The sequence below is a fragment of the Phocoena sinus genome, chromosome 3 (genome assembly GCF_008692025.1).
Source record: "Phocoena sinus isolate mPhoSin1 chromosome 3, mPhoSin1.pri, whole genome shotgun sequence".
NCBI classification, from domain to species: domain Eukaryota; kingdom Metazoa; phylum Chordata; class Mammalia; order Artiodactyla; family Phocoenidae; genus Phocoena; species Phocoena sinus.
In genome coordinates this window covers 45,303,387-45,328,710 of record NC_045765.1, presented here as the reverse complement: position 1 = coordinate 45,328,710, position 25,324 = coordinate 45,303,387, and the positions used below count along the sequence as shown (strand labels likewise).

The window sequence follows — 25,324 nt, the reverse complement described above, 5'->3', positions numbered from 1 at the left end:
GTGCTATGAGGCAGGTTGTAAAGTCAGGAGAGAAGTCACAGATCGTGCCTGGGAGAGCTGCTCTAGAGAGGGGCAGGGACCCTCGCTGGGCACACAGTCCAAATTTCCAGAAACATTCTCACTTGCCTGTCCCTGTTACTTTGGAGTCTGCTCATTTTGTACAGAGAAATATGAAAAGTGTTCACAGATGTAAAATGGCAAGGGCCCCTGGGCTTACTTGGGGGAGTGTCACAGGCTGCAGGTCTTTGGTGGAGAAGACCCCCAAGGGTTGGGGTGTGTGTGGTCACACAAGAGGCTGCCTTTCTGAGGTCCCCTTTCTGGTGACCCTGCTCGTCACCATCCGTGCCTGGAGAAGCCATAGCTCGTCTCTCCCGCCCCATCCTCAGGTCCTCCCGCGGCAGACCTGCGGCCTCTTCACACACACGATCTTCTACAACGAGTACCCAGGTGGCTCCAGCGAGCTGGACAAGATCATCAACGGGGGCGAGCTCTTCCTCACGGTGCTCCTCAACCCTGTGAGTGCTCCACAGCCCTTGGCTGGCGGTGAGGAGGGGCTGCGGGACAGTCTGACAGTCGTCTGCAGCCGAGGCAGGCCTTCCCAGGCCTGGGGGGAGGGGCAGGAGCAAGTGTGCAGCCAGGAGTTGGGAAACCCGCACTCTAGCCCTGGCTGTGTCCCCGCTCCTCTGCATGACCTTGGTGGAGAATCTGAGAAGTCTTTTTGTCCCTTTTATAATCTTGCACTTCCATACAATAGTGTTGGCACTTTTTTAAAAATAAATTTATTTATTTAATTATTTGATTTTGGCTACGTTGGGTCTTCGTTGTTGCGCACAGGTTTTCTCTGATTGCAGTGAGCGGGGGCTACTCTTCGTTGCGGTGCGCGGGCTCCTCATCGCAGTGGCTTCTCTTGTTGCGGAGCACGGGCTCTAGGCACACGGGCTTCAGTAGTTGCAGCATGCAGGCTCAGTAGTTGTGGCTCACGGGCTCTAGAGCGCGGGCTTGGTAGTTGTGGCGCACGGGCTTAGTTGCTCCGCGGCATGTGGGATCTTCCCGGACCAGGGATCGAACCTGTGTCCCCTGCATCAGCAGGCGGACTCTCAACCTCTGCGCCACCAGGGAAGCCCCCCTTTTTTTTTTAACTTGTTATTTTGTTTATTTTGTTTATTTTTTTTAATTTTTGAATTGAATTTAATTTTTTTTATACCGCAGGTTCTTATTAGTCTGCACCACCAGGGAAGTCCATTAGTGTTGGCATTTTTGTCTGTTCTTTTTCCAATCTTTGTGTTTGTGTATAAAAATATAAATATTGTATAAATATACATAGTAAACTGAATCTGTTAAGCTATATATTAAACTATATATCTACATAGATAGATAGTTTAAAATGCACTATATATATAGTTCAGCTGAAAGTTCAGCTGAACTTTCTGGGTCTCTCTTTCCTTATCTGTAAAATGGAAATAATCATCCATACTTTAATAATATTAGATAGATATCAAGTGGTGGTGTTATCAGCTTTATGGGGTAACCGTGTACCCCTTATCTTCCACGCACCCCCTCACCCTCCTGCCAAAAAAGTAGAAAAGAGCACCCATATGACATGCACAGGAGGTCAGCTTCCCCTTTCAGGTGTCAGACCAGATTCACCTGGCTGTACCTAGCCCAAGCTCACACGGTGAGTTTATTGACGGCCCCGGTGAACCTTGGACTGGTCATTGAGCGCGGCCATACAAGCTCAAGCAAGACCAGAGGGTCAGAAGTGGGGGTGAAGGTAGTGAAAGGGGCTCAGAGGCTGACTGGCCCCGCCTCACATCTCCCCTCCCCGGAGCAGATTAGCATCTTCATGACGCACCTGTCCAACTACGGGAACGACCGCCTGGGCCTGTACACCTTCAAGCACCTGGTGCGTTTCCTGCACTCTTGGACCAACCTCCGGCTGCAGACACTGCCCCCGGTGCAGCTGGCCCAGAAGTACTTCCAGATCTTCTCTGAGGAGAAGGACCCGCTCTGGCAGGTGGGTGGGATGGAAGGCCTACCACCCACGGGCATGCACCCCAGGTATGGTCTCAGGGACTCAGTCCTCAGGCCCTCATGCTCTCTCAAGTGTAAACTCAGGTGCACACTTGCTCACCAGCGTGGGCATGCTTGCTTGTTCTTGTTCACACTAGACCTTCCCTGCAGACCTATGTGCATGCACACTCACCTCTGAAAAACAGCACCACAGAACTGTACGGGAACACAGTGTACACAAGTGTGGAAAGCAGCTGCCCTGCCTGGCATGTACCTTCTCACTCCAGCAGGCTCTGAGCATGGGAAAGGGGACTGATCAGAGGGCTTGGGGGACAGTTCTTGGGGAAGTTGCCCCAGGGCGCTGTAAAAAACTGGAAGCAGAAGCTGGAATTGATGGTTTCAGGGGTCCACAAACCATGGCTTGTGAGCCAGTCTGGCCTGCAGTCTGTTTTTGTAAATAAAGTTTTATTGGAACATGGCCACACTCATTCTTGTACGTACCATCTGTGGCTGCTTTCAAGCTACAACAGCTGAGTAGTTGCAACAGACCGGATAGTACCCAAGCCTAAAATACAATATTTACTAAACATTTCAAAAGGTTTACTAAACTTTATAGAGAAAGTTCGCTGACCTCTTGCTGAACTTTTAAATTCAACAATAGGAGCTCACGAGCCAAGTGTTGTGCTGAGCATTTTACTAGGCTATGTCTGGGAGCGTGAGACTGACTAGAAATGGTTGCTGCCTGCCAGCCGTTCAGTGTCCCGAGATGGGGATGTGACAAGGGCACATGCAGTTACACTTGTCATTCAGGGCTGTAAGAGCCACATATCCATGTGCAGTGGGAGTCCAGTGTCCATTCTTGGGCACCCCTGACATCTCTTCCCCTGTTGTTTTAGGATCCCTGTGAAGACAAACGCCATAAAGACATCTGGTCCAAGGAGAAGACGTGTGACCGCTTCCCAAAGCTCCTCATCATTGGCCCCCAGAAAACAGGCAGGTCTCTCCATTCTTGACCAGCCTCCCCCAGTGCCTGCTCTCTCAGCCACAGAATTCTGGGGGCCACCATGCCCTAGTCCCACTCCCCAGTAATCTGCCCCCTCTTTCCCAGGAAGTGAGAGCGAAGCTGGGGTGAACATGAATTGCCCATCAGTGTGGAGGTGGGAAGAGGATAGAGGATGGGCATTGGATTCTCCTGTCTGTCCTGAACCACAGCCTCAGGGAGCTCTCGCTGTGTCCTGCTGGGAGTCTCAGAGTAAAATCAGAGAAGCCCAGATCCGCTACTCTGCATGTTGGAGCAGTGCCAGGCAAAACTGGTACAGAGCAAAGAAGACTGTGATCAATTAGTCATGTCTGCCAGAGGTACAGGAGGGAGCAGAGGAGAGATGGTTGCTAAGTATTTACCATGCGCACTATATGGCATGGATGGGTACTCCCATGTTACAGACAAAACACTCAAGGCTCAGAGAAGTTAAGTGATTTCCCTAACACATTTAGTTAGGAAATGGCAGATCCAGGTCTGGAACTCTGGTCTCTGTGACCCCAAAACTTATACTCTTGATCACCAAACTCTGTAGTCTCCTTCTCTTCTGGAACCTCTCATTATAGCATATTAACTGTAGACTCACATGTAGGAAAGGAATGAACTCTCTAAAGGAGGGGGTCAGTCCTGTACTGTCAATTAGGGGAGGGAGTATGAGTGAAGGAAGGGTACCGAAAGAGGAGGCATCTGAGCCAGATTTCTTAGCCCTTCAAGAATTTCATGTCAGCATACTGGAGAGTCTGGAACTCCCTTGTCCTTGAGTTCCTCCGAAGTGCCAGAGAGCACAGAGGCCCAGAGCCAGAGGGACCAGCAGAAACCGTCTAATTCCTGGATTATGAGGAGACAGTAATCAAGTGGACATGACTGCTGGAGTACAGTGGTGAGAGGATTCTGAGGCCAAGTCTTTGTTTAGTGATGAAGAATGCTGTGATGGTTTAGTGATGTCTGCAGTGGATGCAGGAGTTGGCGTGCCCACGTGCAAGCCATGTATTTGCCCATCCTGAGTTTAGTATGATTCCTTCATGGTACAGATGAGGAAACTAAACCCAGAGAAGGGAAGGGACTTTTCCAGTATCTCCCAGTGAGTAATGGAGAGCCAGGACCAGAACCCAGAATTTCAGACTCCATCTTTGTGTTGGGGCGCTGGGCCCAGGTCTCACCTACCTTCCCTCCCCGCAGGCACCACGGCCCTCTACCTGTTCCTGGGCATGCACCCCGACCTCAGCAGCAACTACCCCAGCTCCGAGACCTTTGAGGAGATCCAGTTTTTTAATGGCCACAACTATCACAAAGGCATCGACTGGTGAGTGGGCCTTCTGTCAACAGTGGGATGGGATGGTCGCCATGGAGTCTACCCAGGAGGAGGTCTGCTGTGGCCACAGCAGGAAGCAGCTGGCGCTCGCTTAAACACAGCTAGTTCCTGTAAACAGGGACAAAACACGGTGACCCTTGAGTCATGATGCTGGAGCCTGGTCACAGATGGGATAGTTGATGAGGAAGCCCTTTGCCCCTTTACATTATTGCCTGGGCTCTGAGAATACTAGAAATCAAAGTCCAGCCCCTCCCTCGCCTGCACAGAAACACCCTGAGTCCCAGAGGAGAAGAGGGACATGCCCGAGGTCCTGAGAGCTGGGGCTGAAATCCAAGGGTTCTGACCCGAAGGCTGGCCGTTCCCACTGTGGATGGCTGACTGTGGAGCAGGAGGTGTTCTTGTGAGCCCTTCAGAGGTGGCTTTCTAGCCTTCAGGGAGTCTCCTGGGGAGGTGGTTGAAATTGCAGATTCTCACCAGAACCTGTCACCAGCGGTTGTAACCCATGTGTTACTCTTGTTTATTATTTTTATGTCAGTGGTTTACCTGAGGAGAGAGATCATGGGCATTCTTCTGTTTGTGTTGTGGTATTTTTCTGTGTGTATTTCCATCAGTCTCTTTCTAGCTGTCTTTCAATTAACCAATCATCTGTCAATCTACCTATTTCTCGCTCCAATATTGCCACAATCTCTTATCTAAAACCCACTGTAGCCAGATGCATTACTGAAAGTCACCTCTTTCCGGATTTAGAGAGACACAGTATCTTTAACAGCACCTTCACCAAGGTCTGGGGCAGTGCCCATTAGCAAATACATTAATATATCTGTAGCAAAGTATGTGAATATTTATGCCAAGTGAGATTCATAAGTCAGGTTTTGCTGCCAAATGTCTTTGCTACAAACTTAGGAAAAAAGCTTCTTTCTCAGAGCTTTCTCCATTTAGATATAACAAACGATGGATTGTGGACGTAAAAATGCTATTTTGTAGAGAAAATTCAGAAATGTGAGAGAGCTAGCAGTTTCTCGGCTCCATTCTCAAGATTTTGATTTTGTTTGTAGGGGTGCAGAACTCTCACAAGCCCCCAGGTGATTCTGATTTCTGATAAAGGGGTCCCGGGGACCACCTAAGAGAAACCCTATCTCACAGGATAGAGTAGGGATCCTACGTCCTTAACTGGGGTAGGCTTTGTGGGTTCTGGTTCCCTCAAACCCCTGAAGGTGTACCTCTATTTTGCCTCAGTAGGTGCTCCTGGGAGGGTCTGGAGTGTTCACTTAGTTTTCTGAGGGGCCCTCAACCTACAGGTGATCTCAAAGGACTGGTGTGGACAGTCACTCTGGGTGTGATGTGGGAGGTTCATCTGGGAAGCTATCAGGTTCACCCGTATGAGGCCGGGGAGGGGGTATGGGTGGCAGGAGGTGAACCCCATCCCCGCCTTGTCTCCTGGTCCACAGTAGCAGCTTAGAAAGCACCATCAGAGGTCAGTCTGGAGGCAGCAGAGGGCATCCCTCCCCTCAGTGCTGGCGTCCCCGGGTCAGAGGCATCCCCGCTTGCCCCCTAGCGGCAGTGAGAGTTAGGGCCCTGCCAGTTTCACTCTGGGACCATCCCATTTAGGATGGAAAGATGCAGCCCTCTTCCCATACCCTGCCACCCATACCACACCCACAAGTCTTCACATCCTCCTGACCCCAGAGTCTCCCCGAAAAAGGAATAAATTCATAAAAGGGACACTGCCAAGTGACCACTCCGTCTAGGACCCCTGCCAGAAGTGAGTCCTTGTTTGACTGAGAGCCATGTGCCTGCTTGCTTTCTCAAGTTCCACCCCCAGCCACCGCGGCCCTCCCAGCTGCATCCCTCAGGCCCCTTCATCCTGGGTCTTGCCTGCGAGCCCTGCTCTCTGGGCTTCCTGCAGGTACATGGAGTTCTTCCCTATCCCCTCCAACACCACCTCTGACTTCTACTTTGAGAAAAGCGCCAACTACTTTGATTCGGAAGTGGCTCCCCGGCGGGCGGCTGCCCTGTTACCCAAGGCCAAGGTCTTGACCATCCTCATCAACCCAGCAGACCGAGCCTATTCCTGGTACCAGGTGAGCCGGGGTGGGGCCCTGGGTGGGGGTACGGGCTCTGTCTACCGCTCAGCCACCAATAAATACCAGCAAATATTTATTTATTTAAATTTTATTTATTTATTTAAATTTTATTTATTTATTTTTGGCTGTATTGGGTCTTCATTGTGGTGCATGGGCTTCTCATTGCAGTGGCTTCTCTTGTTGCGGAGCACGGGCTCTAGGCACACGGGCTTCAGTAGTTGTGGCTCACGGGCTCTAGAGCGCAGGCTCAGTAGTTGTGTCGCACGGGCTTAGTTGCTCCGCGGCACGTGGGATCTTCCCGGACCAGGGCTCGAACCCGTCTCCCCTGCATTGGCAGGCGGATTCTTAACCCCTGGGCCACCAGGGAAGTCCCTCAGCAAATATTTATTTTGCGCCTCCTTTGTGCCAGCCCTCAGTAGGCTCCTGGAATGCCGTGGTGGGTAAGAATGGTCCCGCCTCCACTGCACTTCTAGCCCGGAGGAGAAGCCAGGCAGAAATCCATGTTGAATACCAGCCGAGTTACCTGCTCACCCTCCCAGCTTCGTCTGGGGACCTGCCTCTGACTCTGACATCAACAAGAGGTGGAGGCTGATTCCATCTTGATGAAGCCTAGATTCGGTGAACAGTGATCTGGGCTCATACTAACTGTGGCCTCCTTGCTGGGCACGGGGTGGAAGGGAGGTGGGAAATCAGAGAAGGACAAGACACAGGACCTGCCATTCTTAGTGGAGAATGCAAATGCTCGATCAGGTAAGGAAGTTATGTGGACTGCAGTTTGTGCTAGAGAGTGTAACTCCTAGTTCCTACCTGACTATGTAAGAACTAGAATTTTCTTTAATTTCAATGACATGACTTCATTTTTTCTGAACATCATTCCACTGGGCTTACAGGAAAGCTTAGGCTCTGGCCTTTTGGGGGTTTTCCTCCCCTGCCTGCCAGTCTTCCTAAGATTATGCCACAGTGCCAGGGCGTGGGGCTTCCTCGTCTAGAGCCGATCAAGGAAGGCCCCTCTAGGTCTGGCCACCCTCTGAGCCTCCTCTCTGGGGCCTCATTGTGGCCACAGGCTGGTAGGAGGCAGGTGCAGACCCTCTTTGCTCCCTGTTCCCACAGACCTCTCTCTCTCTCTTCTCACTCCCCAAGCCTGGGGACCCTCCTCGTCTGGTGGGCAATCTCTCTCTTCCACTTGCTTCTCTAGGATTTTCTGTCTATACCTCAGTATTCTCCTTCCCTCTGGGCTTTGTCTTTGGGGGAATAAAGGCCACTTCTCTTTTCTGCTCTGCCGAGTGTTCCCCACCTCCTGGCAATGAGCAGAGATTGGCTGTCTGCTCTTATCGGGGGAAGGAAAGAGGAAGGAGAAGGCTGTAGAGGGAAAGCGGCCCTGGCTGCAATCCGTCCCCATTCTGTTCTAATGCTCCTGCTCTACCTCTTCACCTCATTGGAGCGTCACGGCAGTTTTCTAGAGGGCAGAGGGCTTTGTGCGTGTCCCCTCTCACAGATGAGAAGACCAAGGTTCAGCAAGCCAGGTGACTAGCTCAAGTTCATATGCTGCCATTTTGAACCCAGCTCCTCGAGGTCTAAGACCCTGTTTCTTCTGTCCATGGTTGAGGCGGGATAAGGAGAAGGGGGACTAATTCCTACCAGGAGGATCCAGGAAGGTGCTGGAGGGAGAGGAAGGACAGTGGCCTGCCTCAGAGGGGAGGTCAGGAGGGGGAGCTGTTATGCACCATTATTGCACCTCCCCCACCCAAGCTCTGTGTGATCTTCAGTGGAGGTGTAGGGGCTCGTGAGGGTTACCCCGGGTGGACAGGTTCCTGATCTCTGGACTTGGGAATTATGCAGATGCCGACTGCCCGTGGCATTATTTTAGGTGGTTCAAACCTGGTGTTTTCCCCTTTCCAATTCTTTCCCAATCCTTCTGTCTTAGACTGCTTGGGTTGCCATAGCAAAATATTATAGGTTGGGTGGATTAAACAACAGAATTTTTTTCTCACGGTTCTGGAGCCTAGAAGTCTAAGTCCAAGATCAAGGGGACAGTCGGTTTGGTTCTTGGTGAGAGCTCTCTTCCTGGCTTTTAGACAGCCACCTTCTGTGTCCTCACATGGCAGAGCAGGCAAGCAAACTCTGGTGCCTCTTCTTACAAGGGCACCAATCCCATCACAGGGGCCCCACCCTCATGACTGTATCAGGGCCTGTAGCAGACAGGCCCTTTGTATCTCCCTGGTGTTTGAGAACATTGCTTTATTTTTATTGTATTTGTGAATGATTACCTTTATATATGACAACTGATTCTAATTTTCTATTTATGGAGACAGTATTGAGTTTTATTTTGAAATACATTTACGTGAATAAGAAAGATGATTCAATGCAAAGAAACTTACGTTGACTTGTCATGTACAGGTGGTTTATGGATATGGCAGAAATCACAGAGGTGGTGTGAAGCAACCAGCATTTGGAAGCTCTGATCTAGTCCAACTCCCATCTCTCAAAGATGGAGAAACTAGGGCTCCCAGGGGCTATGACTTCCCTGAAGTCACAGGGTAATGACAGGTAGAACCAGAACTTGAACCCAGGGCTCCTGGTTCCAGCTCAGGGTCTTCTGGCTGCCTCCTGGTTTCTGTCCCACAAAAGCCTCTTCCTTTGGTCCCTCCACGTGACATGCTGACCCTCTCTCTCCCCTTGTCTGCAGCACCAGCGAGCCCATGATGACCCAGTAGCCCTGAAGTACACCTTCCACGAGGTGATCACAGCTGCTGCGCCCGATGCATCCTTGAAACTGCGCGCCCTCCAGAACCGCTGCCTGGTCCCCGGCTGGTATGCCACCCACATTGAGCGCTGGCTCAGCGCCTTTCACGCCAACCAGGTAGCTGCCTGTCCCTGACCCTCGGGAGGGCAATCACAGCCCTGGCTCTGGGCGGTTAGCAGACAGCCTCAAAATCTCTTTTACCAGTTACAGGGCCAGACATGGTGTCATTGGAGAGTTAGATCTTTGGGGTCTTCAAAGGTTTCAGTCTTGTTTATCCCAAGCCCTTGTCCCATCACAGCAGGCTCTTTATCCCTAAGGGGACCCAAAAAGCTCTGGCATAGGCCCCTGGGAGTGAGGGAGACAGGCGTGTGTGACGGAGGGAGAGCCTGGTTGCAGAGGTAGATGGGGCCAGGTTGCTGAGGCGTTTTAGGGAAACCCTTGGAGGGTTTAGGCAGGAGAATGACATGTGGTCCAAAAACTTGGAGAGAGGCAGAGAGGGGGTGTCATAGGGATATGAGGGGCAGGCAGGGTTTTAAACCCTAGGAGAGGATGGCATCGGTCAGAGGAAGCTGGCAGAAAGCAGGGAGTTAGTTAGACTGCCCAGGACTGAGGCATGGCGGCACCTCCCGTCCACAGGTGGAGGAAGAAGCAGTCTACAGAGTGTGGGGTCCCCAATTTATGACCATGGCTGCTGACCCAGAAGACCGGGGGCCTGTTTGCCACTGGAGTGAAAACAGGTTCAGATCACACTCGCCTTTTTCTTTTTTTCCAGATTCTGGTCTTGGATGGCAAACTGCTGCGAACGGAACCTGCCAAAGTGATGGACACAGTGCAAAAGTTCCTTGGGGTGACGAACACCATTGACTACCACAAAACCTTGGCGTGAGTGTTGCCTTGGCCTTTCAACGGGGGGATGTCCTGAGCAGGCACCTGGGCCCAAAAGCCAAAGGCTTGAATGATTAGGAGAAAAACACAGACTAGTCAGCAAATGTGAGGAAGTACGCATGTCCCTGATGGTAGTTTAGCAGGAAAGTTAACATGACTTGAGTCACATTAATAAAGATATTGACTCAGGAAAAAGTGAGGTGATGACTCTGTTCTACACTGGTCAGTCCTACACCTGGGGTGTTCTTTTCACTCTGGGCTGAACATTTTCAGTGTTTTACCTAAGTAAGTTAGACCAGCAATGAGCAATTCCAGTTCCCACAAGGGTTTCTTATCATTAGATTATGACTTCAATATAATTTAAGGAAAAAGATACTATAAATATTGTCCTTGACTAATCATTCCCATCACTCAAAACCCAGTGCAAGTGCACTGAGAACGCTGTCCCAAGATGGATAAGTGCCAGCCTGTGTTGAGGGGGCTCAGGACTGGGGAGAGGCTGTCTCCTAGGGTACATCACAGACAGGTGACACGCTCATCTGGATGAGGGAGTCTCAAGAGAAGGAGAAATAGTCACCTTCCCCAGCTACCTTCTTAGGAAAGCCCTTCAGCAAGAATATTCCCTTCTCCTTACTTTGGAAGTTGAAAACGGAAGGTGGAAAACGGTAGTCAGTCCTTCCCTTTGAGGGTAGAAAGGAGCAGCAGCTGCGGGTATGGCTGTGGCAGTAGAGATGCCTGGGTTAGGATCCCAGACATCTTCTTTAACTGTGGGCCTTGGACATGTGTCTTAGTTCCTTCAAGCCTCACTTTCCTTCTCCGTAAGTTGGGGATAAAGGTAATAATTCCTACCTCCGGAGGGTCACTGTCTTGAATGAAAGCATGTGGGTGGGGCTCTTGGCTCAGTGCCCGGGATGTACTAATCTCAGTAAATGATAGCTACGCTCATCACCATCGTCCCCGCCATCACCATCACATGTGCCTACCCCGGGACCCATTCAAAAATCCCTATCTCCCTCTCCTGCCAAATGTGAACTGTGTTTTCCTTCTGTCCTCATGCCCAAGAACCTCCTAATGGTTCCTGATCTGGGACTGAATTCTGATGCCATTATGCCTCTCCTCTCCATGACAGCATCAGATCTCCTCTCCCCAAAATACGGTTGAAGGTCCAGCATGACTTCAGTTCTGAAGGCAGTCTTGCTCTATCATTTCTGAAATTCATTAGAAAAAAAACACAACTTTGCAGTGATGCCCATGCTTAAATGCAACTGTAGATACAGCATTTCTTGGTAAAGATTGAATTTACTGACAAGCAAAAGAACCTCCACTAAACTTCTTTCCCCCTACTGGGTTCTCACCCCTGAGTTGGAGAGTGCTAAGAGGATCCCCAGAATAAGGAAGGATGGGAAGTGTTCATGTTAGGGACTTGCTGCAGCAACTGAGCCTGCCCAGTCAGGAGAAGAGAGATCTCAGAGCGTGCGGCCTGCCTCTGCTGGCAAGAGCGGGCAGGTGTGTTTAGTGGAGCCCAGAGCCAGAGCTTGGGCAAACAGATGCAAGTATCAGTCCCACAGACCAGAGTGTGCCTATGGGAGTGGATCCTGTGATTTTCTAGGAGGCTCTGCCATTCCTGAGGTCTGTGAACATTGCCTGAAGTGGGAAGGGGCTGGGCTCGGCCGGGCCAGCTCCCAGCCACAGGCTTTCCCCACCTTCACAGGTTTGATCCAAAGAAAGGATTTTGGTGCCAGCTGCTCGAAGGAGGAAAAACCAAGTGTCTAGGCAAAAGCAAGGGCCGGAAATACCCAGAGATGGACTTAGACGTAAGTAGCAGACCTGCTGCCTGTGGCAGGGGAATAAATGTTGGGGGTCCCTGTACTGGAGGGAGTCTTCTCTTTACCTGACACGCAGCACTCACGGACCTTGGCGTTTCTTGGGTGGTGTTCTTAACAGGAGGAAATGTGGGCTAGGGGATATAGTGGATCAGAACTGATTTAGTCAAATGAGTATTTCTCCTACAAGGGCTGAATGCTATGGGGCTTTGAGAATGAATCAGACCTGCTCTTTGCCTTCAAGGAGCTCCTAGTCTAGGAGGGAAATGAGTCACATGTGCCAACAAGTAGAATACAAGGGAGGAAGTGTTTTGTGTAGTTAGGTATGACTACACAGCAGTGCTGTGAGACTACAGAACAAGGACATGCCACTTGAAGTTGGATGGGTAAGAAGGCTTCTCAGACGAGGTGGGGGGGTGTCTGTCGAGTTGGGCCTGGAAGGATGGGGTGGTATTTGGACCTATGGCATGGAAGGATAAGGCATTCTTGAGGATGGCATGTATAAGGATATAGGGGAAAGGGCACACACTGTGACTCTGGTTACATTTCCCTTTTTTTCCCATTACCCCTTGATAATTTTTTAAAAACTGAAGTATAGTTGATTTATAATATTGTGGTAGTTTCTTGTTCCCTGTGGTATACAGTAAATTCTTGTTGCTTATCTGTTTTATATATAGCAGTATACCTGTTAATCCCATACTCCTAATTTGTCCCTCCCCCTTCCCTTTCCCCTTTGGTAACCATAAGTTTGTTTTCTGCGTCTGTTTTGTAAATAGATTTATACTTTAGATTCCACATATAAGTGATATCATACGGTATTTGTCTTTCTCTGTCTGACTTACTTCACTTAGTATGATAATCTCTAGGTCCATCCACATTGCTGCAAATGGCAATATTTCATTCTTTTTAATGGCTGAGTATTTTATAGTGTGTGTGTATATATATATATATATATATATATATACACCACATCTTCTTTATCCGTTCATCTGTTGATGGACACTTAGGTTGCTTCCACATCTTGACTATTGTAAATAGTGCTGCTATTAAATTGGGGTGCATGTATCTTTTCAAATTAGAGTTTTTGTCTTTTCTGGATATATGCCCAGGAGGAGGATTGTTGGATCATATTGTATAGATCTAGTTTTAGTTTTTTAAGGAACCTCCATACTGTTCTCCACAGTGGTTGCACCAATTTACATTCCCACCAACAGTGTGGGAGGGTTCCCTTTTCTCCACACCCTCTCCAGCATTTGTCATCTGTAGATATTTTAATGATGGCCATTTTGACTGGTGTGAGGGGCTGTCTCATTGTAGTTTTGATTTGCATTTCTCTAATAACTAGCAATGTTGAGCATCTTTTCATGTGCCTCTGGCCATCTGTATGTCTTCTTTGGAGAAACGTCTATTTATGCCTTCTGCCCAGTTTTTGATTGGGTTGTTTTGATATTGAGCCGCATGGGCTGTTTATATATTTTGGAGATTAATCCCTTGTTGGTTGCTTCATTTGCAAATATTTTCTCCCATTCTGAGGGTTGTCTTTTTGTTTTGTTTATGGTTTCATTTGCTGTGCAAAAGCTTTTAATTAGTTCCCATTTGTTTATTTTTGGTTTTATTTTCATTACTCTAGGAGGTGGGTCAAAAAAGATCTTGCCGCGATTTATGTCAGAGAGTGTTCTGCCTATGTTTTCCTCTAAGAGTTTTATAGTATCCGGCCTTACATCTAGGTATTTCATTCTTTTTGATGCGATGGTAAATGGGAGTGTTTCCTTAATTTCTCTTTCTGATCTTTCAGTGTTTGTTAGTGTATAGGAATGCAAGAGATTTCTGTGTATTAATTTTGTATCCTGCAACTTTGTCGAATTCATTGATTAGCTCTAGTAGTTTTCTGGTGGCATCTTTAGGATTCTCTGTGTATAGTATCATGTCATCTGCAAACAGTGACGGTTTTACTTCTTCTTTTCCCATTTGGATTCCTTTTATTTCTTCTTTTTCTCTAATTGCCGTGGCTAGGACTTCTAAAAACTATGTTGAATAAAAATGGTGAGAGTGGACATCCTTGTCTTGTTCCTGATCTTAGAGGAAATGCTTTCAGCTTTTCACCATTGAGAATGATGTTAGCTGTAGGTTTTTCATATATGGACTTTATTATGTTAAGGTAGGTTCCTTCTATGCCCGCTTTCTGGAGCGTTTTTAATCATAAATTGGTGTTGCATTTTGTCAAAAGCTTTTTCTGCATCTATTGAGATGATCATATGGTTTTTATTCTTCAAGTTGTTAATATGGTGTATCACATTGATTGATTAGCAGATATTGAAGAATCCTTGCATCCCTGGGATAAATCCCACTTGATCATGCTCCTTTAAATGTATCGTTGGATTCAGTTTGCTAGTATTTTGTTGAGGATAAAGATCAGAGCAGAAATAGAGATGAAAACAATAGCAAAGATCAATACAACTAAAAGCTGGTTCTTTGAGAAGATACACAAAATTGATAAACCTTTAGCCAGACTCACCAAGAAAAAAAGGACGTCTTCCCTGGTGGCGCAGTGGTTAAGAATCCACCTGCCAATGGAGGGGACATGGGTTCAAGCCCTGGTCCGGGAAGATCCCACATGCTGCGGACCAACAAAGCCCGTGCTCCGCGACTACTGAAGCCCAGGCACCTAGAGCTAGTGCTCTGCAACAAGAGAAGCCACTGCAGTGAGAAGCGCGCACACCCCAATGAAGAGTAGTCCCGGCTCGCCGCAACTAGAGACAGCCCCGTGCTCAGCAACGAAGACCCAACACGGCCAAAGATAAAAAATAAAAGTTTTTTTAAAAAAGAGAGGACTCAAATCAATAGAATTAGAAATGAAAAAGGAGACGTAACAACTGACACCACAGAAATACAAAGGATCCTAAGAAACTACGACAAGCACCTATATGCCAATAAAATGGACAACCTAGAAAAAATGGAAACATGGACAACCTAGAAAAAATGGAAACATTCTTAGCAAGGTACAACCTTCCAAGACTGAACCAGAAAGGAATAGAAAATGTGAACAGACCAATCACAAATACTGAAATTGAAACTGATTAAAAGTCTTCCAACAAACAAAAGCCCAGGACCAGATAGCTTCACAGGCAAATTCTATCAAACATTTAGAGAAGAGTTAACACCTATCCTTCTGAAACTCTTCCAAAAAATTACACAGGAAGGAACACTCCCAAACTCATTCTACGAGGCCATCATCACTCTGATACCAAAACCAGACAAAGATACCACAAAAAAAGGAAATTACAGGCCAGTATTGCTAGTGAACATAGATGCAAAAATCCTCAACAAAATACTATGTTTCCCTTTTCTTCTTTGCCCCTGGTTTTAATTCTCTCTCTTCTCCCTATCAATCACAAGAAGTTTGACCTTGTGTGCTGTATTTTGGTGCTCCTACTATATGAGTTTTCTTTTGAAGGTTGTGATTTTTGAAGAAGATTGTGAATAAATAATGGGAGTGTGGGATGATGCCAATGGAATGGTGGTTTTAAGGAAGAGGGGGGGTCACTCTTGAGTCAGCACGTGACCAAGATCTGAGCTTTCCTTCATGTTACAGTCCCGCGCCTTCCTGAAGGACTATTACCGGGACCACAACATTGAGCTTTCCAAGCTGCTGTACAAGATGGGCCAGACACTGCCCACCTGGCTACGGGAGGAGCTCCAGAACACCAGGTAGCCACGGCCACCACAGCCAGACTGAATGTGACGGCAGGGACGTCCCGCCACACGCTGAGCCAGACTGACCTGCAGAGTGGGGAGCTGGGCCCGGGCTGGCCAAGTACTTACAAGCAATACTCTGCTGCAGCCCAGGTAGGGCCAGGAGAAGAGCCCAGGCAGGTCCACACGCGCCTCAGAGCGTCCAGTGCTGGGTTGGTGGCCTCTAGGACCTCCTTCACCAACCAGGGTCCGTTCTGCTCATAGTTTTCCATGGGGAGGCCACTTCCTGTTGGTGGAAGACCACAAGCTGGTAGGAAGCAGTCCATAGGACTCTGTTTTCCGTCCCTGTGTTCTACCCACCCTACCCTCTCCATCCCATCACTCCCTGCTCCAGTAGGGTGTCCACTCAGTAGTAGTTTCCCTGTCCTCCAGACAACGAGGAGAAGAGCCCAGCTGGGGCTTTTGCCAAACCAGGGAGAGAGATTGGACGTTTCCGTGATGGTTCAAGCCAGACTCTTCAGAGGGGGCAGCTGGGAACCCAGAGGTGGTCCCTAGGCTGGGTGTGAGCGTGTCCAGCTCGAGAGAACGCTGGACCTCCACACCCATTCTGCTTCATACCTTACCATCTCACCTTCCCTCTTTAGAGGAAGAATCGCTGGTTCCTACAGTACCCACCCAGTCCTAAAGGCCTCCTTCAGGGCCCTGGGGCACTGCCACGCATTTGGACCCAGAGACCCAGGCCTCAACCCTACCCCGGTTCTTCCCCCTGGGATATGACATGTGTGGTGTTTCCTGTGGTAAAGGACTGAGGCGGTCGTGGAGTCGGCCGTATACATGTCCCAGTGTACATATGTTGTCCCTAAGCCCACCTGGCCTTGGCCCCTGGCAGATGCTGGGCAGACTTGATGAGACCGCCATGCCTGCTCTGCGCCAGCTGCCTGTGGCCAAGGGTTTCTAGAGAGCCCCTTAACCTCCCAAATACTAAGAAGCTAAAGTATTTTAATATTTTTTTTTCTTGGTGCCAGAGTTTATACCCTGGGTGCTGGGGTCGCACTGTGTTACATATATATATATAACATGTATATATATATATATATTATATTTTTTTTGGTTGGGTTTGTTTTTAATTCAGTCGTACAAAATGGTGGCAAGCCCCAGTCCAAAAGGGCGTCATATCTCAGTGCTAGAGAATGGGATGGAAGGGCGGCGGTGGGGGGGGGGGGGGGGGGGGGCGTGTTCACGTGCGGAGGCCTCAAGGACACAGTATGGAAGTGCCCTGGGAGAGGTCAAGTGCCATGGCCGCCCCGGGGCTGCCCCAGGTGAACAGCTGGCGAGATGCATAAGGAAGACCTACTCTTTCCAGGAGATCTGGCTTCATGAAGCGTGGTGACCCTGGGTCACTTTTGGCCAAAGGAAAAGCCAGGTTGGGGTAGGAGATTCCGGGGCTTAAAGGCTGGCCTGTTCCCCTTCCCCTCACATGGTGCTAGGTTGGGAGCTGGCCTGGGAGCCACAGAACTGTCTCCAGGTCCCCTGCCAACAAGGGGGTCTCTGGGCTATTTTCTGGCTGGGGCCTGCTCCTACCCACCCCTCCCGCCCCCATCTTTTAACAATGTGAAGTGACTAAGGCTGGGGTGCCTTTCCCCAGCCCCTCCCACTGCCAGTTCAGCTTTGAACTGACACCTGGGAAATCCTTTCTGGAGAGCCTTGTCTTGTTCAGAAGACTCTACCATGTTGGGGCTGAAGGGTCCTTCAACGGGTGTGGACACAGGTCCAGAAATGGGAGGTGGCCTCCGGGGCTGATGTCACAGAACCGATTGGGAGCAGGGCCAAGAATTGAACTCGAGGCTCCCAATGCCGAGCCCAGTGCTCTTCTTCCAGTGCCACACTGCCTCTGAGCCCGTCCTTGGGACCCTACTCTGTGCCAGGTTGCTGTCCCTCCTTTAGTCACGCCCTTGGTCATTCCAGGATATGGGGACAAACCACTCCTTCCCAGCCAGGGTGCCTTTGAGCCTTCTCAGTTCCAGATCTGCATTTGCATCCCTGTCGTGCTCTCCCCACCTCAAAAGGTTCTTTCCCAGCCTGGGAGCCTGGATCTTAGTTCCCAGGGTGTCCACTGGGATGGAGAAGTGGAATGTCCTACGGGGCCAGCTGCATCTGGCTCTACTGCCTCCTGAGTGAAGCGTTTCCATCATGCTTCTCATTGGGGCCTTAGAACCTGGGAACCCTGGTTGCTGCTAACCCTGCAGGGGATGAGAAGCAGAGTGTCTGAGGACAGGGTGGCATGCCTGCGTGTACGCTTGTGAAGACTTACCTGCACCAGGAACCAGACTCCCAGCGCGGGCAGCGGCTTCCATAGTGCAAAACCTGGGCCTCACTTCCCGTCTGTCAGCGCGGGGCTCTGCTGTATGACCCGTGAGGATGTCACAGCTCCCACCGTCTGAGATCTTTCCTCTGGGCCTGGACACCTGGGCAGGCTGCCCGGAGCCTGTCCTCGTGGGGCGGGCAGGTCCGCTCCCCTCGTCCTCTGGCCTGAGGAAGAAACAGGCAGGTTTGAGGCCCTGTGGTAGCAGAGGAAATGCTGGAGACTTCTGTCCAGGCCCTTCTGGGAGGCTGGGGACTTGACCTGTCACATGTTCTCAGTCTGTCTTGTCACTGCTACTTTTTCCCTTCCCACTAACGAATCTCTCTCGAGAACCCACTTCCAGGACCGGTAGGTACTGGGGAGGGGAGAGAAGTCCCTCTAGGTTCTCTCAGCTGCTGAGCACACAGATTCCACTCCCCCACCGCCACCACGAGAGGAGAAAACCAGAGGTCAGTCATCTTCCATGTTTACTAAGTCACTGGCCAAAATCAAGAAAAAAACCTCTCCCATCCCTTCTGCCATCGCCTCCACACACCTGTGCCTCAAGCTCGGTGCAGGGGGGATGTGCAGCTGCCTCCGTCACTCGGGGCTCTAGAGCTGCCCACAGTGCGGGCATCTCGCACCTGGAGAAGGAGTCTGAGGTTTAAAGACTGGTCTCTTTCGAGCCCCTGCGTAGGAGCAGCCGGTGCCTCTGGGGCCCAGCTGAGGGAGCAGTCGTCTGTTCCCAGTAGAAGAATACTACTAGGTCAACTCGCAGAGATTGCTGGTCCCAACATCGAGCCGTCCCCACAGGCTTGTTCGGAGAAAGAGCAAGTAAATAAGTAAGTGTCGTACCAAATATTATATAATGAGCTCCCACTGCCCACCATTCAGACTTAAAATTAGTGTCTTGCCACATTTTAATCTTTCCTTCCGTACAAGCATATTGTTTCTGAACTAGTTTAAAAGTTGCGAATGGAAGGAGACTCCACCCCAAATGCTTCAGCCTGCATCTCCTAAGAGCTAGGACATTCTCCTACAATTGGCCCAGTATCACAACAGTAATTTCCCAGCAACATCTGCTAATCAACCCATAGTCACAGTTCTCCCAAATAACTTACACCTGGTTTTGGAATCGGGAACTAGTTAAGGTACACATGTTGCATCGAACTGTGTTTTCTAAAATCTCTTTCAAGTCAGTAAACTTTCCCTTCTGCTCACTCCGGTTGTTTGAATGACATTATTTCGGAGGCTAGCAGGCTGCTGTCTTATAGAAGTCCCACATGCTGGATTCGTCTGTTTCTTCATGGTGTCGCAGAACAAGTTCCTCTAACCCCTGTATTGGCAAGGGGAATTTAGGCTACGGGGATTGGTACCTTTTGTGCTGACTTGAAAACTTCAGTCCATCCTAAGATGCCCTCTGCTGTCACCTGTACCAAGTGCCAAGTCAGCAGAGGGGCCTGCCAGAGCTGGAGAGGGCGAGGGAGAAAGCAGCACAGCCACGCCTGGGAGGGTCTAGAGAGAAGAGGCTGGACCACGCAGTGTGGGCCTGTTGGGAATGAGACGTCCCGGACTCCGAAGATCCTGCGCTGGCCCCTTTGCTCCTGGTGATGGAGCACAGGGCACCAAAGAGCATCTCTCTTTCTCTCTGTTTTGTGGTCTCTGGGTTTTCATTTCCTGGAGGCCCATGGTCTGTGTGCACTGGGGCAGAGCCAGCCCCTGGGATGCACCAAAGAAGGGCTCCGCGGGGGCGCTGCCCCACCCAAGCTGCGGTTGCGGAGAAGAGCATTGGGCTGGAGGCAGGAGATGTGAAATTTTGTCCCAGTCGAGTACACTGAGTAGCTGAGTGACAGTTTTCCTCCCAGGGACTCAATTTCCCCATCTAGAATGAGCAGTTGGGCCTACAGCATGGATTTTCAGACATCAAAGAAGGAAGCAGGTCTGCTGTAGTTGAAGTGAGGATGGAGGTCCCAGGCCCCCCTCACCGCTGCCCACAAGGCACTGCTGGGTGCCCAGGCTGCTCGCCCAGGGCTGCCTGCCCCCAGAGGCTTTCCCTCGCCAGCTCAGACAGCCAGAGACATTTTTTCGTTCCCACAAGAGAGAGGCATGGGCTTTGTGTGGGGTCAATGTCAAGGGCCTATGGGGGGACTCTGGCTGTGTTTTATCCTAATAAGTTCACCCCTCCCTCTCTCCTTCCTCTCTGTGGCCCTTGAGGAGAATGAGGGCGGAGAGGGTTTTCTATGACTGTGCTAGCTTTTATTATCAGCAAGAGGGCTCCTTTTGTAATTTGTGCATGAAATTCATGTCATTTCCTGGGGAGAGGAGAGGGCTGACTGGAGAGGGTGTGGGGCACATTAGGGGAGCAGGCAGAGGTTTCCTTCCCTCGTGGGAGTGCGGAGAGGAGTAGAGAGGGGGACGCTACCCCGCTCACCTGGTCAGGGCTCTCAAACCAGCCGTTTTGGGTTGTGTTAAAAGTGGGAACCTTCCCTCCATTAATGTACAATCTTGAACTAACTGCTAATAAAGTGGGGTTCTGTTTGTACACAGTGGTCCTGTCTGTCCGTCCGTCTGACGTTTCTGCAAGGCCCGCAGGGGAGGGTGGAAAGAAGGATGTTCACATGCACGGCCAGTCTGGCCGCCCCCGTACACACAAGGTGACTGTGAAAGATCAGTTCAATGGATTGTAAACTGAAGCTTTTCTAGATGGCAGAGGCCCGTCCCAGGACAGCCAGTGGACAGAGGGCTCAGGTGGCAAAGAGCCCTCAGCCACGCTAGATGGTTGACAAGTGCTGGGGCTGGAGCACTGCACTGAGAAGAGCCTCAGTCTAGAATTAGTTCTGCTATCAGTGTGTGAAGTGACCGGGCCAAGTCACTCTTATGCTTTGATCCTCGGTTTTCCTCATCTCTTAGGGGTGTGGAAGGAGTTGGACTTAGCGCCTACTCTGGAGAGCTTGCTTAAAATGCAGACTCTCCGGCTGTGCCCCTAGAGATTCCTCTCTGGCAGATGTGGGGTGCGGCCCGAGCACCTGCATTTTAACAACCTCTCCAGCACTCTGGGAAACCCTGGCTCAGATAGAGGGCTTCTATGGGTTCTAATTAATTCAAAGTCCCACTGCCCGAGGAACGAAAACTTTGGGTAAAAACCAATGACTTCCTAGCCCTCCCAGCCTGGTTGCGCTTGAGATCTGCGGGGGAGGGGCAGAGGGAGGGAGCAGAGAGGCAGGAGCCTCTGTGGAACTTTACAAAATGCACATTCCCAGGCTCCCCTAGTCCCGTCCACTCAGTCAGAACCTCGGGCAGAGAGACCCAGAAATGTGGCTTTTAAACAAACTCCCTGCCGCACAGGAAAGTGTGGGAACACTGAATCAGGCCACGAAGGATGAGGCAGAGACGCTCCACAGAATTGTGGACGGCTGCCCTGGGGCATGCTGGGACACAGCTGGGAGCACATCAAAACACCAACCCCAATGGTACAAGGGCAGCACTTGCAGACACCTGTGTGGGGTTTGTCAGCTGGGAGCTTGGTATGGGTCGTGGGGCAACAAGAACATAGGTGGAGGCTGCATTAATGGGAGCACTGGATCTGCATGATACAGGTGGGATTCGGTGCTGGGTAGGTGGTCAGGCTACATCAGAGATTTTTGAATTTTAAAACAGCCTTTTGTTTTTTAAAGAGAAACTTAGTTGAAAACCAGGTAGAGGCAGGAAGGGTGTTTCTGGTTGGATTTGGGGTGAGTATCTGGACTGTCATCAGTTCAACTGCTCTCTGTCACCGTACTATCTTGGAACCCTAGGAATCCTTGAAACACACTGTGAAAGCCCAGCCCAGGTGCTCTCAGAGGTCCCAAGAGTCCTGCAATTCTAATAGGTTGAGTGAACAAAGACACATCGAACCCTCCTCACCCCCTAAGTGAGGAGACCACTCAGGGGACATGGTGCCCCAGGAGCAGTATTGGATCCTGGAAGTGGGCATTTCCCTCAGAGAAGCCCTGGATCAGGTGCACAGGGCAGTGTGTTCCATAATAGCAAAGCCCTAGAAACAACTTAGATGTCCATCTCGAGGGGATCAGCTAAGTAGCCACTCGTGTGGCCACATGCTGAAACATGACGATGGAGGAGAGAATAGTCAGCTCAGTCTCCAGGTCCCACCAGGAAATATCTTTGAGACTGACCTAAGTGTGCCCATTTGTGGAAAGAGAATGCTCCATAACTAAGTACACATACATACGCTGCTGGCTCACACTGCTTATGCTATTCTGCATTATTTTTCCTGGCAATGTAGCTAGCTAGCTATCTCTCACACCGAACTGGTAACTGGTTAGTTCTGGAAGAGGGGGCAGGGCTTTCATAGTTCTGGAAGAGGGGGCAGGGGAGAAGGTTTCAAAGGGGACTTTAGCTTTGGCTGAAATATTTTACTAAACACAATGAAAATGCATGTATCAGTTGTGGAATGAAAAAGTCTTAAAAGTAATTAGAAATGGGTGAAGCAGAAAGGGGGTCCAGGCAGCTGGACTGTTGTGGGATGCTACCGTGAAAGCAGCCCTGCTGTTCCCCCAGCCCACCGGCACCCGAAGTGCAGGGCCTGAGGCGGCCCTGGCTGTTGGGGGGAAGTTCTTGCCTTGCTGCAGGTACCCTGAGCACTTGTCAAGCCCCTGAGCTGAGGATTCTGACTCGCTGTGTGACTATAGGGGACTCTCAGCTCCCACATGCTCACAAATGGGGGAGTTAGAGTGAACACCAGTGTTGGGACAAACCGACATTGCATGCCTGAGAAGGACACAGCCTAACGCCTGTGAAATTCCTGACAAACACACCAACATGAACCTACCCAAGGAGAAACAGTGGTACATCCACGTTGAGGGACATTATGCAAAATAACTGGCCTGAACTCTAAAATTGTCAGGGTCGTGGAAGATAAAGAAAGGCGGAGAAATGGTTCAATATTAAAGGATACTGAAGAGACCTGGCAATCAAATGTCATTTATGATCCTGGAGGGGTCCTAGACCAGGAAAGAGTTACCTATAAAGAACACCATATTGACAACCGGCAAAATGTGAATATGGACTGTGTACATTGGGTAACAGTACTTTATCAATGTTAAATTACGTGATTTTGATTACTGTTCTGTTAGAGTATGTCATTGCTCTTAAGTCGTACATGCTGAAATATTGATGGGTAAAAGGGAAAAATAAAGCTGAATTTTAACTGATGTTCTTTTTCCAATGGGTCAGACTTATCTGGTGCAGTTCACAACATGTCCACCAGGGGACACTATTATCCCAGTCTCTGACGGGCTAGAGTCGACGTGAGCCTCCCCGGGAAAGACTGGGCTGGTAGTTAATGGTATTGAGGTGATGATATCATAAAGAATTCAATGACATGAATAATAAAAACTATTTCTCACTGTTGGGAAGGCCTTCTGCTTGTCAAGTGCTGTCTCTCTTCATCCTTGCCACAACTCTGAGGTAGGGATTGTCATCATTCCCATTATGTAGATGAGGAGTCTGAGATTCAGAGAGGTTAAGTGATTCTGCCAGGGTCACAGAGCTGCGAGTCCTTGGTCTGTGAGACTCCACCGCCTTAAGCCCCCTGGGTAGTCCTGCCTCCTGTCATGAGGCAAAGTGGGGAGAACTCACTGAGCCTGACCCTGTCCCTCTCCAGGCCGGACATTTAAAAGTATGTATGTATGTATGTATATATGTATGTGTGTGTGTGTATATATATCCACAAAGATAAAGCAAACACAACACTGCCTACAGTGAGATCTAAGTCTACCTCTAAACAGCTCACCCCACCCCTGACCCTCACTCACCACTAACCCACCCCCCGACTCTCACCTCTTCAGGGGAAACCACTACCACCAGTTTCTGTGGATCTTTCCAGAAGTTATTTGTTTACAAATATGAGTAGCTAAGTACACATACATCCTCTGCTGGCTCGTACGCCTCATGCTATTCTGCACTTCACTTCTTCACTGGTACTGGGGGCTGGGTAGAGGGGTATTTGCTGCTTTGTGTAGTAACAAATGGAGGTTCTCCTCCGCTAGAGGTACCTGGGGAGGTTCCACTCTGTCAAACCTTCAGGGAGGGAGGGAGGGATAGGCTGGAGCTTAGATTCTCTAGCCTTTGCCCCATTCTAGGGTGTCGTCCCTCGGGAAGGGAGGAGGCTGCATAGCATAGTTGTCGAAATATGCACAGATAGGCAGACCTGATGTCAAATAGGTCCATATTGGTTATCTGATCTTGAGCAAGTACCTCATGTCTCTGAGGCTGTCTTCTCATTGGTGAAATGGGAATAGTAATGGGTGGCAGGTGCCAGGGCTATTGTGAAGAGTGAGGGGTGCCTTACTTTTCCAGTGCTTGGAAAGCCCTCACCTGAACCTGCTTCATGCTGAGCGCTCAGTAAAGTCTGATCCAGTTCTTGTCATCAGACTCACGCAGCTCCCATGACTCAGCCTGGGGGTGGCACTGCCACCTTTGTCCTGAGGCTGATGAAGATGGGGCTGAAGGGCCAAGAGGCACACCCAAAGTGGAAACTCATCGCATATGATTGTTCTTTCTGGGACCCTTGAAATCAAATTGGTTAGAACACTGAGAATGACCCCTCAAAATATACATACAACTACCAACTTCACAGAAATACAAAGGATCATAAAAGACCACTATGAACTGCATGTCAACAAATAGGATAACTTAGATGAAATGGGCAAATTCCTAGAAATACAAACAAAAGTGACTAACAAAAGTGACTCAAGAAGAAATAGAAAATCTGAATAGACCTACAACAAGTCAGGAGATTGAATCACTAATCAAAAAACTCCCAGCAGGGCTTCCCTGGTGGCACAGTGGTTGAGAGTCCGCCTGCCGATGCGGGGGACGCGGGTTCGTGCCTTGGTCCGGGAGGATCCCACGTGCCGCGGAGTGGCTGGGCCCGTAAGCCATGGCCGTTGAGCCTGCGCGTCCGGAGCCTGTGCTCCGCAATGGGAGAGGCCACAACGGTGAGAGGCCCGCGTACCGCAAAAAAAAAAAAAAAAAAAAACCTCCCAGCAAAGAAAAGCCTAGGATCAAATGGCCTTGCTGATTAATTTAACCATGTATTTAAAGGGGAATTAACACCAATCCTTCTCAAACTCTTCCCAAAAAAACTGAAGTGGTGGGAACACTTCCTAACTCATTCTGTAAGTCTAGCATTACCCTGATACTGAACTAGACACAGACTCTACAAGAAAATAAAACTACAACATCCCTTATCAAAACATATGCAAAAAATTCTTAACAAAATAATAATAAACAAAACTCAGCAGCTAACTAGAAGGATTATATGCCAGTATCAAGTGGGATTTATCTCAGGAATGCAAAGGTGGTTCAATATAAAAATCAAGGTAATATACCAC

General features: G+C 49.6%; 1 protein-coding gene across 3 annotated transcripts in view; it reads left to right on the top strand.

Moving 5' to 3' along the window:
- NDST1 (N-deacetylase and N-sulfotransferase 1) overlaps window positions 1-16,695 on the top strand; it is a 65,210-nt gene extending 48,515 nt beyond the window's left edge. For all 3 annotated transcript variants that reach the window (XM_032627961.1, XM_032627962.1, XM_032627960.1), the window contains exons 7-15: window positions 387-515; window positions 1,832-2,014; window positions 2,907-3,003; window positions 4,229-4,352; window positions 6,268-6,442; window positions 9,132-9,305; window positions 9,961-10,070; window positions 11,785-11,887; window positions 15,489-16,695. In XM_032627961.1, the coding sequence (XP_032483852.1) occupies window positions 387-515; window positions 1,832-2,014; window positions 2,907-3,003; window positions 4,229-4,352; window positions 6,268-6,442; window positions 9,132-9,305; window positions 9,961-10,070; window positions 11,785-11,887; window positions 15,489-15,608 (1,215 nt within the window). In that variant the 3' untranslated portion in view covers window positions 15,609-16,695. The remainder of the gene's footprint in view (window positions 1-386; window positions 516-1,831; window positions 2,015-2,906; window positions 3,004-4,228; window positions 4,353-6,267; window positions 6,443-9,131; window positions 9,306-9,960; window positions 10,071-11,784; window positions 11,888-15,488) is intronic.
- Window positions 16,696-25,324: the final 8,629 nt, after the last annotated feature.